The 16,621-nt window shown below is 35.7% G+C and overlaps 1 protein-coding gene across 2 annotated transcripts in view; it reads right to left on the reverse strand.

Annotated features, from left to right (window-relative positions):
* Nucleotides 1–16,621, reverse strand: part of DNAJC3 (DnaJ heat shock protein family (Hsp40) member C3) — a 59,417-nt gene that overhangs the window by 12,522 nt on the left and 30,274 nt on the right. For both annotated transcript variants that reach the window (XM_081127978.1, XM_081127979.1), the window contains 5 exons: nucleotides 12,887–13,039; nucleotides 10,647–10,828; nucleotides 10,050–10,169; nucleotides 7,119–7,224; nucleotides 6,914–7,034 (listed from right to left, as the gene is read on the reverse strand). In XM_081127978.1, the coding sequence (XP_080984104.1) occupies nucleotides 6,914–7,034; nucleotides 7,119–7,224; nucleotides 10,050–10,169; nucleotides 10,647–10,828; nucleotides 12,887–13,039 (682 nt within the window). The remainder of the gene's footprint in view (nucleotides 1–6,913; nucleotides 7,035–7,118; nucleotides 7,225–10,049; nucleotides 10,170–10,646; nucleotides 10,829–12,886; nucleotides 13,040–16,621) is intronic.

Here is a 16,621-nt window from a genome sequence, read left to right on the forward strand (position 1 = left end):
ATAAAATTCTGGGTAAAAAATTATTTTTCCTCAGAGTTTTTTGAGAATATTGTGATACTCCCTTCTGGAATTAATAGAAGGAGGGGGAGGGGAAGAAGTTCATCAGGAGAATTTAACAGCCTTACTGTGCAGGCTGCTAATATCAGAGCTCCAAAATATATAAAGGAATATTGGACACTTAAAAGGGAAAGATAGGAAAGTTTGCAATTTCCACAAAAGGTAAAGATTTTTTTATTATTTTTAATTTATCTTTATTGTTGAAAGAATCACAGATGTCCCTTTTTCTCCCCCATTGACCCCTTCTACCCTGCCTGCACTCTCAGCAACTGCTGGGAAAACTAACAGAAAAACATGACACCTAACAACTGCAGAACACACATTATTTTCAAGTGCACACAGGACATTCAGCAAGACAGATACTATGTTGGACTACAACACAAGTCTACATAAATTTTAAAGGAAACGAATCTAAATAAATTTAAAAGAAAGGAAATCATACAGAGTATGTTCGCTGACCACAATGGAATTAAATTAGAAATCAATAATCAGGTACCTAGGAAACCACCAAATACAGGGTGGGGCAAAAGTAGGTTTACAGTTTATATCCACTTTTGAATACAATAATTAATAAATTTGCCCCACCCTGTATTTGAAAATTCAACAGACCACATCTAAATAATCCATGCATCAAAGAAAAAGTCAGAAGGAAAATTAGAATACATTTCAAACCAAATGATATTGAAACTATAACAATGTGAAAAGTACAGCTTTAAACGCTTATATTAAAAATAAAGAGACCTAAAATCAATGATAATTCAACCTTAAGAAGCTGGAGAAGCACAAAGTAAACCCAAAGTCAAAGGAAGTAAAGAGAATAAAATAATAAAGAAAAATCATGGAAAATATTAACAAATCCATAAATAGATTATTTCAAAAGACCAACAAATTTCAACAAACTTTAGCTACATTGATCAAGAGGAAAAAACGAAAATATAAATTATCATTATTAGAAATGAAAGAGGAATAATCACTTCAGGTCTTACAGGCACTAAGAGGGGAAAAAAGATAGTATTATAAACTTCATGCCAACAAATTTAGCAATGTAGATGAAATGAACAAATTCCTTGAAAGTGGTAACTTACAAAAACTAACACAAGATGAAAAAGAAAACATAAACAGCCGTATTTCAATTAATGAAACAGAACATAACCAAAAAACCTTCTTAAGAAAACTCCAGAACCAAAATGGTTCCACTGGTAAATTCTCTCAAACACTGGGAAGAAAACACCAATCTTACACAACTCTCTCAGAAGGGAACAATTTGTAACTGAGTCTAGTACAACCTTAACAGTAAAATCTGACAAAGATATTAAAAAAAAGAAGTTACAGAGAAATATCCCTTATGAACATAGAGCACACTTAAAATATTAGCAAATCAAATCCAGCAATATCTAAAGAGGATAGGTATGTCGAAGAAGGGTTTAGCCCAATATTTCAAGGTTGATTTAACTTTAGAAATGTCAGTTTAACTTATCACATTAACAGAATAAAGGAGTACAAATATATACATAATTTCTACAACTCAGTAACAAAAGAAACAACATATTTTAATTTTAATTTTTTTTTTAAGAGGGAGAGGACTGAGGTGTGTGCAGGAGGCAAACAATCTCCCCCCCTTTCTAAAATCAATAAAACTGTTTAATTCTGTACATAGGGACATAATGTGGCCTGCACTCTAACTGAATCTGATACATCAATGTGCTCTATAAATATATTTTGTTGAAATTTTTATAGTAGAAAAATAATAGTGCTAAATACAAAGAGAGTTCTGGTTCCTATAGGATTATAAAATTTTAAATCTTGTGCTACAATATCTCTGTCAACAGTGAGAAAAAATATTAACAACTGTATTCAAAGCACTGAAGTAGACAGACAAATATGAGCCTTGCTCCATGTACTTAGTCTATCTGTACTTAAGATGGTAAGAAATGTGAAGGGGTTTTTCTTTCTCCTTTAAAGAAACTGCTTCGCTATTTGAGATCACACTTGTTTGTCAGAGGTAATCACATTCCTGTTAACTGGCAAATAAAAAGTGAAAACAAAAACATATCTATGGCCAACTTCCTTCTATCCAAACCCACCCTCTGTCCTCAAATATATCTGTCACCTTTCATTCCCCTGCCTCTAGGCTTCTTTTCAGCGTCAACACCTGGAGTGTCCTTCCCTATTTTTTTCCTTAATATTTTTTCCAACACTTACAGCTTTTGATCACTTGGAAATTAGCCTTATAACATGCATTTTTCTGCTAAATAATACTGTTTACCCACAATGAATGTTTCCCCATCTACATACATATTAAGCTCAGGGATTCCTTGGTATTTCCTACAGAAGTCACAGGGTTGGCATTATAGAGGATACAATGTTTTGCCAACTGATATGATAGGCAAATGTGCTAATCCCCACACAACAGGTAGTTATGTAGTCTTACCTGCAACCGTGTACTTTTCAAAACAAAAGAGGAGGCTGTGGCTAAGCAGGTTGTGTGTGAGTAAAAACGCACACCAGATTTACTGTTGATGTTTACAGCCAAAGGAGGTAAGCAATCTGCATATATTATCTTACACTAGTTGTCTTTGAAAGGAATAGTTTTCTATCCTAACCACCTGTTTCCAACTTCTTTAGTGAAACTAAGGTAGATGCCCTTGTTATGACTGATATGTAAAAATATCAATATTTAAGCAGCAGCTAACTTATAAGCCAGCTTTAGGTATGATCCTAAATACAGCCAGCATCTTCTAACTCAGACCAATCTCTTCCCCTCTTTCTCCCCATATTAGAAGCCAGGGACCCCTGGACAACAACCTTGAAAAAAGCAGTAGCCATGAGAAATCTGATCTTCTCAGAAGGAATGGTCTCCTTTCTACATAGGATATCAAAGACAAACTTTATTTTCTAATTTGCCAAGGCTAGTCCTTCATTCAGAAAAGGTACTGCTTGGCTCCAGTTCTCAGAAGTACGGACATTACTAGTAATACTAAAATAAGAGCTAGTCAAACAGAGTTAATGCAGCAGTCATAGGTTAGACCTAGAAGCTAACTATCCCATACAATATTGTTTGTATAAAAAAAGTTAATGCAAGTTCCAAACTACTACCCTGAAAATGAGTATGAAGGAAGTCATTTACTTAGAAGTGTACTAGGAGCACTATACTAAACATTTTCTGAGCATCATCTTATTTGTCACAATTCTATGAAATATGTGCTGTTCTTACTCCTATCTTACAGATAAGGAAGTAAAACAAAAAAGGCTAAGTTATTTCATTGAAACCACATAGTAAAAATAAGTGGCATACTCCAAAGAAGATATACAAATGGCCAACAAGTATATGAAAAGATGTTGAACATCAACATTAGGGAAACGCAAATCAAAACCACAATAAGATATCACTTCACACTCTGAAGGATGGCTACTATCAAAAAACAGAAAATACTGCCCAGCCAGGCATGGCTCAGCAGTTGAGCATCGACCTAGGATCCAGGCGATCGGGGTTCGATTCCCGCTCAGGGCACATGCCCGGGTTGGGGGCTGCAGCTGATCAATGACTCTCTCATCATTGATGTTTCTATCTCTCTCTCCTCCTCCTTTCCTTTCTCTGAAATCAATAAAGATATGTTTTAAAAAACAAAACAAAAACAGAAAATACCAAGGGTTAGCAAGGATGCGGAGATATTGGGACCAACCATGGGAATGCAAAACAGTGCAACCATTATAAAAAATCAGTATGGTGGTTCCTCAAAAACTAGAAAACTAGAATTACATTACAGTCTAGCAATCCCACTTCCGGGTATGTATCCAGAAGAATTTAGAGGAAGATCTTGCATTATTCACAATAGGCAAAAGGTGGAAGGAAGCATGTCCATCAACAGATAATTGATATACAAATTATATACACACAATGGAATACTATTCAGCCTTAAAAAGGAAGGAAATTCTAACATGCTATAACATGTATGAACCTTGACATTAGCCAGTAAAATTAGCCAGTTACAAAAAGAAAAATTTTCTATCACTCCACGTATATGAGGTATCTAGAATAGTCAAATTCATAGAGATATAAAGTAAAATGGTGGTTGCCAGGGCCTGGAAGGTGGGAGAGGAGAGAAAATGGAGTTTAATGGGTATAGAGTTCAGTTTTGCAAGATGAAAGGAGTTCTGGAGACTGGTTGCACAACAATGTGAATATACTTAACACTACTGAAACGCACCCTTAAAAATCAATACGGTAAATTTTATGTGTACTTTACCACAATTGAAAATAAAAAATAAAATAAATGGGAAAGCCAGATTCAAACCCAAGACTAATTCTAAATTCCATACACTCTTCACTATGACCCTATTGTTTAACTACATTCATTCATTCAGCAAATATATAAGTGCCTCATTATGTGTCAGGCACAAGTACCAGAGATGCATCAGTTAATAAAATAGACACAGGTCCTCATGCAGCTTAAGTTCAAGCCAATACAGGTGTTTATCTCATAAGGACACTTGAATCACCCTACATTCAAAGGAAATTTGCCAACTAGTCAGTATTGCTTCAATGTCAGTTTGTTCCTCTCAAAAACTATTAAAAGAATTACTCAAAAAGAGCTGAAGAGCCTCCTTCATTTTTCATGGTCTCCGAGGCATCCTCAAACAACAATCTTACCTTACTTGCTTCTTAATGAGTGGAATCCCCTACTATCTTTCCTGATAATTCTATTGTAGGCCTAAAATTAATTAATCTCCATGTTCCATTATACACTAAACCTATTTTTCTTTACTCATTATATACCTACTATCACTTTATATTGCTGATTTTTAAAAAGGTAAAACTAGTAACAGAATATGGAAAGCCTTCATATTTTAACTCAGAATTTCAACATATTATTTAGCCTAGTTGAGTAAGAGTATTACTTATTTACATCATTTACTAAACCTCTGATTCAAATTCAAACAAGTCAAATAATATCTTTGAGTACATGAAAGGCTTCTCTCCATCGTCCCAAATTTAGAGACCTAGCAATCCATTCTCGCTCCAGGTGGTTGCTTAAATTTCCATACCTGTGACTCAACCAACCATTTAACTCTTGTAAAACCATAATTCAGAAAGATTCCCCAATGTATAATCTTAGCACCCTCCCCCAAGACAAAGAATAAACTCCTATTTAAAAGAAATTTTTAAAGGAAAAAAGACTTCAAAGCCATCTTTTCTATTAAATTAGTATTAAGCATCTTTTCCTTCAAGAATTAAGCTGTTCTGAAACCTACATGATCCTATTAACCAATGTCACTCCAATAAATTTAATTCAAAAAAAAATTAAGTTGTCATCACCCCCCAAAAAAGTCAGTTTGACATTCACAAAGGCACCTTTTCAAATTATATTTAGCAACCTAAAAGATTTAACCTTTTTTTAACAGCTAAGTTTTTTATATTCTGCAGCTCTCTTATTTCACAATGAGAGCTGAGGGTTTATATATAGATGACAAAAGTTCCTTTGATGAAGCATTCCAAAAACTGGAATGAAAATCCCATAGCATAGCCATCTCACAGAGTAGACACAGTAGCTCAAAAGTGAAAAGAACAATTATGCTAATGGGCTCTCCCATATAGATTACCTGCCTTACTGAAGCATTCTTATGAATATTAAAACATCATATTAACTGCATACATTTCAAGCCTCAATCAGACTTCAAGGACTATACTATAAAATGTCCCACAAATAGTAATAACCAGAGTTGTCATTACTCCTAGGATACCACTTAGGAGCAAGATTCTCTTCAAATTGTGGAAAGCAGAAGAAAAGTGATCAGTTTGCCTTAAAAAAAAAAAAAAAAAAAGAGTACCATAAACCTTTCTTAATTAAAAGTGTAGTTATCTATCGCTGCCTTAGGATAGGTTTTATCGTAGTTGCAGATGCATTATCACACTTAACATTTTATCCACAATTTCCACTTGTGACTATTTTTGCATGATATTAATATTAATACATATTATTTTAATAGCCACACACTTTTGTTAAATATTTACTACCTAATTGGGGGGGGGGGGGGGGAAGAATACCACAAACTAAGTTTCACCAGAAAAGTCCTCTGTTTTCAATTTAAAATGATTTACCAGATTTGAAATGAAAACTTTTCAATAAGGACAGTAAGGCTTCTTTTAAAACCATTTCATTTAAATGTTCATAGTATATTGTCACATGAAAAAAGTCTAGTTTTCAAAAGATGTATACTACTGTATATGCCTTAGTTATCTTCCAAAAATAGGGCACTGCCTTTATTCAAGGTCCTTACAACATCTAACAGGAAACTCTGTCACTTCACCTTAAACAAACAGGGTAAGTAGCTAGCCTATTGTTATTTAACAGCTTAGGGGTCACAGAAGATCATTTTAAATTTAGGAATATATGACATAAACATGTATGCTGCATGTATAATATGTATACTATATCTGCATAGAATATGTATATTCTAATATATATATAGATAGAAAAGTCTATCTATATATATATAAAAAAGTCTGAAAGATATAAGTTCAAATGAACTGGTATTACCTCTAGGTGATATGAAATCTATAATTTAAATTTTCTATTTTGTTATTTATCTTTTCTAACTTGTCTAAAAGAAAGGCTAAAATTTTTATTTTTATATTCTACTGAGCTGGTTTCAACAGCAGAACTTTTTCCTTATATGGTATACTCTTCAAGTTCTACTAAGGAAGAATGATTTTAAAGTTCTCTGCCATTTTTCTAAAATTGTCAACATTTCCTGGTACTCTGGTAAACTTGCTTCAAACAAAAGGATGTTAAATGTGCTAATTTTCATATACATCAACTTTTAGATACTGAAATGCAATTTCTTATAGATTTACCTTCATCATACATTTCTTCTATTAAATAGGCCTCTGCTCGATCTTTCAGGGCATTCACATTGTCAGGTTCCACCTGTAAAACTTCAGAACACACTCGAATAGCTTCAACAGGCTTCTCGTCCTAAACGTAAATGTGAGAAAGTGATTTATGGTTTCTATTCCGTATGTTAAGTGTTTACATTTCTGGGAATGGGTTAACTGTTACCTTAGAAAAGCAGTGGCAAATCCTTTCTTTTGAACGAATTGTGTATTCAGAAACACTAGGCTCTGTTTTCATGACAGATTCGTATTTGCTGGTCGCTTCTGTGTATCTATTAAATGAGCAAATCACGATGAGCAACAAATTCTATTTCTAGAGCCAGAGAAAGCCCTCTACTCCTCACTATATGTTGCTTAATCAGTTTACCTGAATGAGCACATGCCTTCAAACATTGCTTTTACCTTACTAATCTGTAGGAACAAGGAATGTAGTACCTGCAATTAAGAGTTAGGAGATAAAACACATGACCCCAGAAAATGATAAATCAGAGCACACCTGTGAGTACCAATCAACCCACCTGATAAATTTCTTTACAGAAGAATGCTCATGATTTTGAAACTAAGGAAAACACCTTGTTAAAGTCTGACTTATATGGAGCACCTTCAGCAAAGCAGAGAGAAGGTTTTATTTTTTGGTCACTCTAACTTTCACGAAATCATGGAGCCCATAACATACATGCCATTTATTTTATATAATGAATGTTAATATTCACAACTAAGTACAATGTACTTCCTTGCAGAAGGAACCTGTTTAAATTCCTACCTTTACTAGCTTTCTAAGACCAATAAAAGCTATTTCAGCATTTTTTAAACTGTTGGAAAGTACTAGTGACGTTACACACACTAGGTTACTTCCCTCAGTAATGGCAAACTAAAAAGACATATAATGTGGCACATTATTCCCAAGGTGCTGCAATCTTCACTTTTAGATGCTGATGTGTTAAAACACAGCTTTAAATATAACATTTAAACAGAAGCTAGCTACGTCAAAATCCAAGTTGGGATATTGTTCTAAAGTTCTCCATGACAGTAAAACAACTGTAGGAAACTGCATAGAGTATGTGTGTCTTTGCTTCACTTCTTACAACTACATGTAAAACTACAATTAGCTTGAAATAATAAGTTCAATTGGAAAATACTGTACTTCACTTAAAAACAAAACAAAAACTAGCTTCTGGGAAGGTGGAATAAATGTACTTTCCCCTATTTGTCCAACTAGGTACTAATAAATACCCTAGACATTAAATATTTTAAAAAATATGAAAAGACTAAGAAAGGGAAAAAGCAGGCAACCCAGCGAGGGACCTCTGGACCTGAGGGAAAACATAGTGTGGAAGTTCCCCAGGTTTCTTTTGTGCTTCATATACCCTAGACTTGGATCTGAGGAAGTCAGCAACCCAGAAGCCAACGGGTACAGACAGACACACATGCGCACACACCCTCCCCAAACAAAACACCAAAGCCTGCTGCACCAAGTCAAAAGACCTGGAAAGATCAGCTTAGCCAGACAGAAAATGTTTTGACAATAATGGCTCTACTCCATGCAAACACCAGAGAAAATTATGGCCCCACCCCCACCAATGCCAGCAGGTAGCATGGAGAGCCCAGACTTCATCCATGGTTAGGCTCTAATGAGCTGCGCCCACACATTTACCAAGGTGGTGTCAGAGGCGGCCAGGTGGGGAGCCAAGACTTCTATCCATGGCTGAAAATGAGTCCCCTAACCTCTCACCTGCACCGAGCAGTAGCAAGAAGCCCCCACACCTCAAGTATTGATGAAGGCTGAGTGGGAAACTTCTACCTCCACCTGCCCACCCCCACTTTTCTGGAACAATGTCAGAAAAACCCAGCCAAAACAGAAGATTTAAATAAAAAACAGTCCCATAAGATGAAAATGTCCAGGTTTCAATTACAAACCACTCATTATACCAAGAAACAAATCTCAAACTGAAAAAGACAATAAATTCCAACACTAACAGAACAGACATGTTAGAATTATCTGATAAAAATGTTAAAGCAACCAAGAAAAAAGCAACGAGAAACATGTTTAAGCCAAATGAAAAAACAGAATGCCTCAACAAAGAAACAAAGTCTCAGCAAAGAAATAGAAGATATAACAAGAATAACCAAAGGGAATTTTTAGAACTGGAAAACAGAAAAAGTGATATAAAAGTCTCATTGAGTGTGCTGAATAGCTGACTGAAGGAGACGGGAAAGAACCAGTGAATGAGAACAGAAATTACCAAATCTTAACAGAGAGAAAATAAACTGAAAAAAATGACCAGAGCCCAGGAACCTGTGGGGCTATAAAAAAGTTATTAACCTTTATGTCAATCAGAATCTAAGAAGCAAAGTATACAGTGGGAAGGCCTGGAAAAATATTCCAAAAAATATTAGCTGGAAACTTCCCAAATTTGACAAGATATAAACCTACATATTCTAGAAACTAAAAATCTAAAAAGGATAAACATAAGGAAATGCACATCAAGATACATCACAATTAAACTTATGAATACTGAAGACAAGGGAAAAAATCTTGTAAGCAGTCAGAAGAAAATCATGCCTTATTTTTAGGAGGAAAAACAATTAAAATGACAATGGATTTCTCATCAGGAATCATGGAGGCCAAAAAGAAGTGGTAGAATGACAAAAGAACTGTTAACTCAGAATCCTATGGGGGGGGGGGGGGGATCTGTATACTCTGTATACATTTCTATCACTCTAGAGACCACATTACCTTTTAATAATCAATTTATATGTCTGTCTCCCTCACTATACTATCAGCTTCTTAAGACCAAAAACTATAGTCATATGCATTTCCACAACTCCAGGATATAGTCAGTGCTTGATACAAGAGATACTCAATAAATATTTGGTGGGAAAAAAAATAAACCTGGTAAGAATACTATGCAGTTACTGTTCCTTATATTCTGCCTTATTTTTTTAAATGTACAATTGTAGTTCTGTTAAGGCCCAGTGCTATCTAAGATACTCCATCCTCAATTGCTAAGAGTAAAAAAGCAAGCAGTTCAATTGTTCTTTCTGCCTACAAAGGATACATGATGGAATGCTAGAGTCAAGACAAACATATGCTTACCTGCCATCTCTGATGAGCTCTTCAGCGGACTCAATCAGCTTATTAAGTTTCTTTACTTGTTTATAGTGTGCAAAACACCTTTTATGATCCTGGTCAAGTTTAAGACATTCACGAACTTCACTGCTCGTGTATTTAAAAAGAGGAAAATATTCCAAGTCAAAATAATCAATGAGTAGTTTTCCATACTAAATACAGAAATCACAGTAAGAGGTACTTTTTGTTTGTAACAATTAGAACACACTGGCTTAATAATTTACCATATATTTTTATATATGATATTGGACCACGCAGGCACACTTACTAATTCAAATTAAAATGACTTGAGTTATACATTAAATACTCCATTTTTTTTCTTACAAAAATAACATCCTTATTTACTTTAATAAACAGAGTTCATGAAAATAAACCTATGTGGAAGTAGAATGACTTAAAATGTATAAATAAATAATAGAATATAAACACAAAATACATAAACAGATAATAGAAAATAAAAACAACCTTAACCACAATCTTACCAATTTAAAATTAAAAAGAAAATGGGATTTTATCTTACTGCCAACAATAAAATGATGAGATGTGTGTGCCACTAGAACTGACCTGAGGGACAGTTCGTGATCTCCTAGTTGATAGTACAGTGTGCTGATTTTATAAAAAGCCTCAGTGTTGTCATTCTTCAATTTTGATGCAGCTTTTAAGTCACTTATCGCTTTCCTAGGTTCTCCTTCTTTTATAAAACACTCAGCTCGAAGTTCCCGTAGTTCAGCATCCCAAACACAAACCTTGAAAAACAAAAGAACTAGACTTTAAGAAAGGAACAATAAATTATGCACATTCATACTTGCACCCAACATGTTTTACCTACATATTTATCCACATAAAACATCCTTAATTAATGTGGTAACTTCTATACAGTAAATAGTATTTAAAAGTCTGATACAATTTAGATGTGACAAAAATAATATGACTTAATAGAATAATTTCTCCAAGGATATTGTAAATAAACTAATGGGGAAAAGAATATATATACTAACAAGGCCCTTTCCCTACCTCCTTCAATTATATAACTGTAAAACTTTGAAAATAAGAATGCATGGCATTTACTAGTAGAAGGTTGTTCCCAGTGAAGCATATTTGATTTTTGAAGAGAATATTCTGTAATCAAATTTCTGTAATCAACATTCTAATTTCTAGTATCAAAAAATAAAATCTAGCCCTAGCCGGCTTGGCTCAGTACTTAGAGAGTCGGCCCGAGGACTGAAGGGTCTCGGGTTCAGTTCCAAGCAAGGGCACATACCTCAGTTGCAGGGGTTGCAGGCTGGATCCCCGGCCCTGGTCGGGGAGCATGCGGGAGGCAACCAATCTATGTATCTCTCTCACATCGATGTTTCTCTCTCTCTCCCCAACCTTCCACTATTCTGAAAAGCAATGGAAAAAATATCCTCAAGTGAGGATAAAAAATAAAATAAAATCTAGGTTCTAAATTTGCAAAATATTTTTACTCTACTAATAATGAAGTAAAATTCCCTTTTGTAAAATGTAATCTTGAAATTAAATCCTCATATCACAAAAAGGAAAAAAAAAGAGGAAAACAAAGTGAGAAGGTTGAGGCTTCATCATTTCCACTTTATTGAAAAATTTAAAATGTTTAGTAAATGCACTGGTAGTCTTCAAACTATAAGCCCAAAAGCTCACCAATAAGGCCTGTGGAAGTATCTATCTGCATTTCTTAGAGTTGTTCTAAAGTCATGTCAACTTCTCACATTATATTAAGATACCAAAATCAACATTGGACATAAAGTAAGTATCATGGACAATAAGCTAGGTCAAAACAGTTTAAATACTGGAAGGTAAAAATTGTAATTGTATTTTTCCTTAATAAAGCATTTACAAAATAATTTAGCAAAATGTGTTTTCCACTAGGTCACATCACAATTTCCTCTATAAAATTATCAAAATGCCCATTCTGCATACAAGTTTACTGCCAGGATTAAATGAAACTATACCATAGTGCTATGAAAACGATAAATAAACTTGAATTATGATTGCTTTCATTTGAATATTTTAGTAGACTTCCTTCTGAAACCACCTGTTATTAAGTCCTTCAGAGGCAAGGAAACTGTAGACTTCATTTTCCCAACCTAGAACCATCTGGATCCAAAAACTTTTTTCTTTTTCTTTTTTTCAAATATGTTTTTACTGATTTCAGAGAGAGGAAGGGAGAGGAAAAGAAAGAGAGAAGCATCGATGATGAAAGAGAGTCATTGATTGCCTGCTCCTCTGTGCTCCCTATTGGGGACCAAGCCTGCAACCCAGGCATGTGCCCTGACCAGAAATTGAACTGTGATCTCCTGGTTCATAGGTCAATGTTCAACCACTGAGCTACACCTGCCGGGCTGGATCCTATAAACTCTTCATCTGCCTTCTTCCCTAGAAACTTCTCACTCTAAACACTCCTCTTCCTCCCAAACATTATTTTTCCATTTTCTTAACCAACTCTTTCAACTTGTACCCCATTATTTAACCTCTAGAGATTTCTTCCCTGCTTCCAAAAAAAAAAAAGGTAAAATCAAACAAAAGTAGCAAAGCAAGCAATGTGTGAAAACACATAACTCCCATTCCACAGCACATTCATTACATTTACTGAAAACTTCAGTTCCAAATTTTGTTCTATGTAAACACTATCTTTCACTAAGAGCTAAAAGCCCAACGACCAGTCTTATTTTATCCTATCTAGGTTTTCAGTGGTACATTAACACATCGAAGTATATAAACACATGCCTTATCGTAAAAAGCAGTTAAGCATTAGGCTTGTCAGCTGCAATATCTAAGAAACTTACCTCTAAAATCTTATCAAGGGAGGTTATAGCAGCAATATAATCCGAGTTGTCAAAAGCATCAAGGGCTTGTGAACGCAAACGCTGCATTTCATCAGATTTTATAAGTTGAGACTGGGCTTCCTTTTCTTCATTTTCACTTGGATTAGATTTGAGCTATAAGAATAACAAATTAAATTAAACAAGGTTTGCAATCGCTTAAATCTGATACCCATACTATATGCAATGAGCTAGCCATTCCAAATAAGTTCACTGGGGAAAAGGGTAGAGACACTGGCAAAACTGGCTTATCCACTGACTTGCTCCTGGTGCTGACCACCATAGGAAGCAACAGCAAAGGCAGCTTCCACCAGCATGGTGCACAAGAGCAAGCAAGTAGAGCTAGGGTCAAAGGACCTGGATCCCCCAAAACTTACAAGAACGTAAATATATTTAGGAATGTGAAAGCATAGAGAATGAATAGGAAAGCACTGTTTCTTATGTATAGCTCTAGACTCACAGGGGTAGGGAACTTTTTTTTTTTTTTACATATATCTTTATTGATTTCAGAGAGAGGAAAAGAGAGGGGGAGAGAGAGATAGAAACATCAATGATTAGAGAGTCACTGATCAAGCCCGCAACCTGGGCATGTGCCCTGACCGGGAATCAAACCCCGATCGCCTGGATCCCAGGTCGATGCTCAACCGCTGAGCCACACCAGGCTGGGCAGGGAACTTTCTTATGTATAGCTCTAGACTCACAGGGGTAGGGAACTTTTTTCTGCCAAGGGCCATATGGATATTTATAACATCATTTGAGGGCTATACAATATTATCAACTTAAAAATTAGCCTGCTATATTTGGTCAAACATTAACTCACCCCTAATGTGATGGCTGGAACTGCTTCTCTTTGGTGAGGCCTTGGCAGGGCCAGACCAAATGATTTTGCAGGCCATGCACAGCCCGCGGGCCAGACATTCCCCACCCCTGATTTAATACTAAGAATATTACCCATAAGCTACGTTTTACTCTTTCCAGTTACAGATAAAGAAATTGTATGATTACATAACTTGTCAGAAGTCTTGCTAACATTCAAACTAAGGTCCCTATCTCCAAAGCCCATGCTTTGGATGATGCTGATGAAGATCAGTCATGACAACAGAAAACATTTACTGAGAGCTTTCTATGCTCCAGGCACTCTTCTAGGCTAAACCTAAAACCCTAAAGGACATTACAAATTATCTTCATTTTACACAGACGGAAACTAGCTCAAAGTCATTTACAGACCCTACATTCTTAACTGCTCTCTCTTTGTATGCACTGATATCAGACATGCACCTGCTTACTTGACATCTCCAATACAACATCCTAATGGCATATCAATAATAGATCAACACAGAATTCCACTTCCCATTTCCAACCCACTGCCACAACCACTACCACAACCACCACCACCACCACCACCACCCATCCTCTTCAATAAATGGCTCCTCTTTATTACTTAGGCCAAATCCTAGGGGCCATGCTCCTTCACCACAGTTTTTTCTTTCCCTTATGTAATTATGAGTCTGAATCCATTTTACCGCTGACAGCTTTGAAACCTTATCCCTCCTTCCTCTTCTGCATCACATCTGAGCAAGATGATAAGAAAGCACATGTCAATCTCTCTCAAAGTGGGACAAGTCTTAAAATGATGGAGTTTTACCATTCGCCCACAGACATGACTGCACATGCGCAAAAATGGTCTCATGCACTTCAGTTGAGTTATGAGCATTGTTGGTACTATCCATACTGCGTTTAACTGCCATGTAAAATCTTCAAGAAGTTAATGTATGCAGAAGGGCAATGAACAGAGCAGTGCGGTATAATAAAAGTGTAATGCTAAGATTCAAACAGCTCTTTTTACAAGCACAGAATAAAAATACTAAGTTATAAGAAGGCACTCACTGTTTAATTGACAACATTTATTCTTTTATTAGTATATAAAATATTAGTATTTCTTACAACTGATGGCTCCTTATATTTGGTGAATTATGGTATATGATCCAGTATTCTATCTGATTCAAAGAAATCCAGAACAATTGTCAGAATCACAGCACAGAATTCGACGTTATAACCAAGTTTGTTGCATGCTTTTAAAAAGTACTATTCCCTCTTCTTCCCACCTCATAATACTTTCATATATATTTTGTAAACTTTGGATGTTTGTGATTTAGTTACCTTGAGACAATATAATCATCCTTTTTGCACTAAAAGTTCAAGATGAACAAACAGCACTGGCTGGTATGGCCTGGTGGTTAGAGAGTTGGTGCACACATGGAAGGGTCTCGGGTTTGATTCCCAGTCAAGGGCACATACCTGGGTTGCAGGTTTGATCCCCGGCCCTGGCTGGGGCATGCGCAGGAGGCAACCAATTGATGTGTGTCTCTCCCTCCCACCTTCTCTCCTTCTAAAAATCAATGCAGAAAATATCCTCGGTAAGGGTTAACAAAACAAAAAAAAAGATGAAAAAAACAATGCCTAAAGTTATGTTGCTATATAGTGGATTTATGTTAGCTGGATTTGTTTTCAATTAACACAGACCACCAACTACCACTGGGGAGTTTATTAAATATCCTTCCATAGGTTTATACTTGATTTAATAATTAAACTGCAGTTGGTACTGACGTTTACCTAATATATGTTACTCATCTCGATCAAAATGCAAGTTTCTAGCTTTGTCAAAATAAAAAAATATAGAAATATGAAATATGCATTTAAATTTACTATTACCTTCATTGTATTTGGATGTCATGGAACACTGCCTCAATCTAAATATTTTCCACTTAAACCCAAAGCATGGTTAGCAAAGATAAACAAAACACTGAACACCAAGAATAGATGAGTTTAAATTGCATTTACTGTATGCTGGACTGGGAATAAAAAGGAAGAATTAGATTACAAATTATTAAATGAGTTGCTGAGAATCAAAGGTTTTATAATACGAAGAAAGTCAAATTTTCTAACCCATCCTTCTCCCCTAAATAATTTCTCTCTGGGCTCCTGTCTCAGGGAATAGCATAAATATGTATGAATTTCACCAATCTAAAAACCTGGGCATCATACTTAATTTTCTTCTCCCTTACCCCAATCATTGCACCTCTCTTGATCCAAACTCCTAAATGTCTGTTTCTCTCAATCCCCAACTACTCTAGCCTAATATTTGGCTTCCGTGAGGTCACACTTGTATTACTTACTGCAACAGCTTCATCAACAAGCTATCTGCTTCCACCCTTGTCTTCTTTCAACCAATTCTTTGGAGTGGCCTGGATTTTACTGAAGCAAATATCTGATCATGACACTCTCAACATAACCCATCTATGGCTAAAAATATGCAGCTCCTAGCACTACATATGTTCTCTTTGCAATTAGACATCTGCTTCCCTGTGCAGTATTCTCAAACCTCTGGCTCTGCTCTTAATGGAGGCATATTTTTTTAACTGACAGGTTTTGTCTTGCCTCTGGCTTTTGCACAGGCTGCTCACCCTCTGCAGTGATGGTCCTCCTATCCACCTTGCTAACACAGATTCATTCTTTTAACATTCATATTTGAAACACATTCCCTCCTTTAGGAAAGCCCTTCTTGACTCCAGACCCCCAAATCTCAGCTAAGTTAGATGACCCTTCTGTATGTTCCCATAGGGCTCAATCATAGCAGCACTCAGTATATGGTATCATATTTGCCTGATTAGTTCTCACCTAGTATAATTTCTCCAAAGG

The sequence above is a fragment of the Miniopterus schreibersii genome, assembly GCF_964146895.1.
Source record: "Miniopterus schreibersii genome assembly, chromosome: 2".
Taxonomy (NCBI): domain Eukaryota; kingdom Metazoa; phylum Chordata; class Mammalia; order Chiroptera; family Miniopteridae; genus Miniopterus; species Miniopterus schreibersii.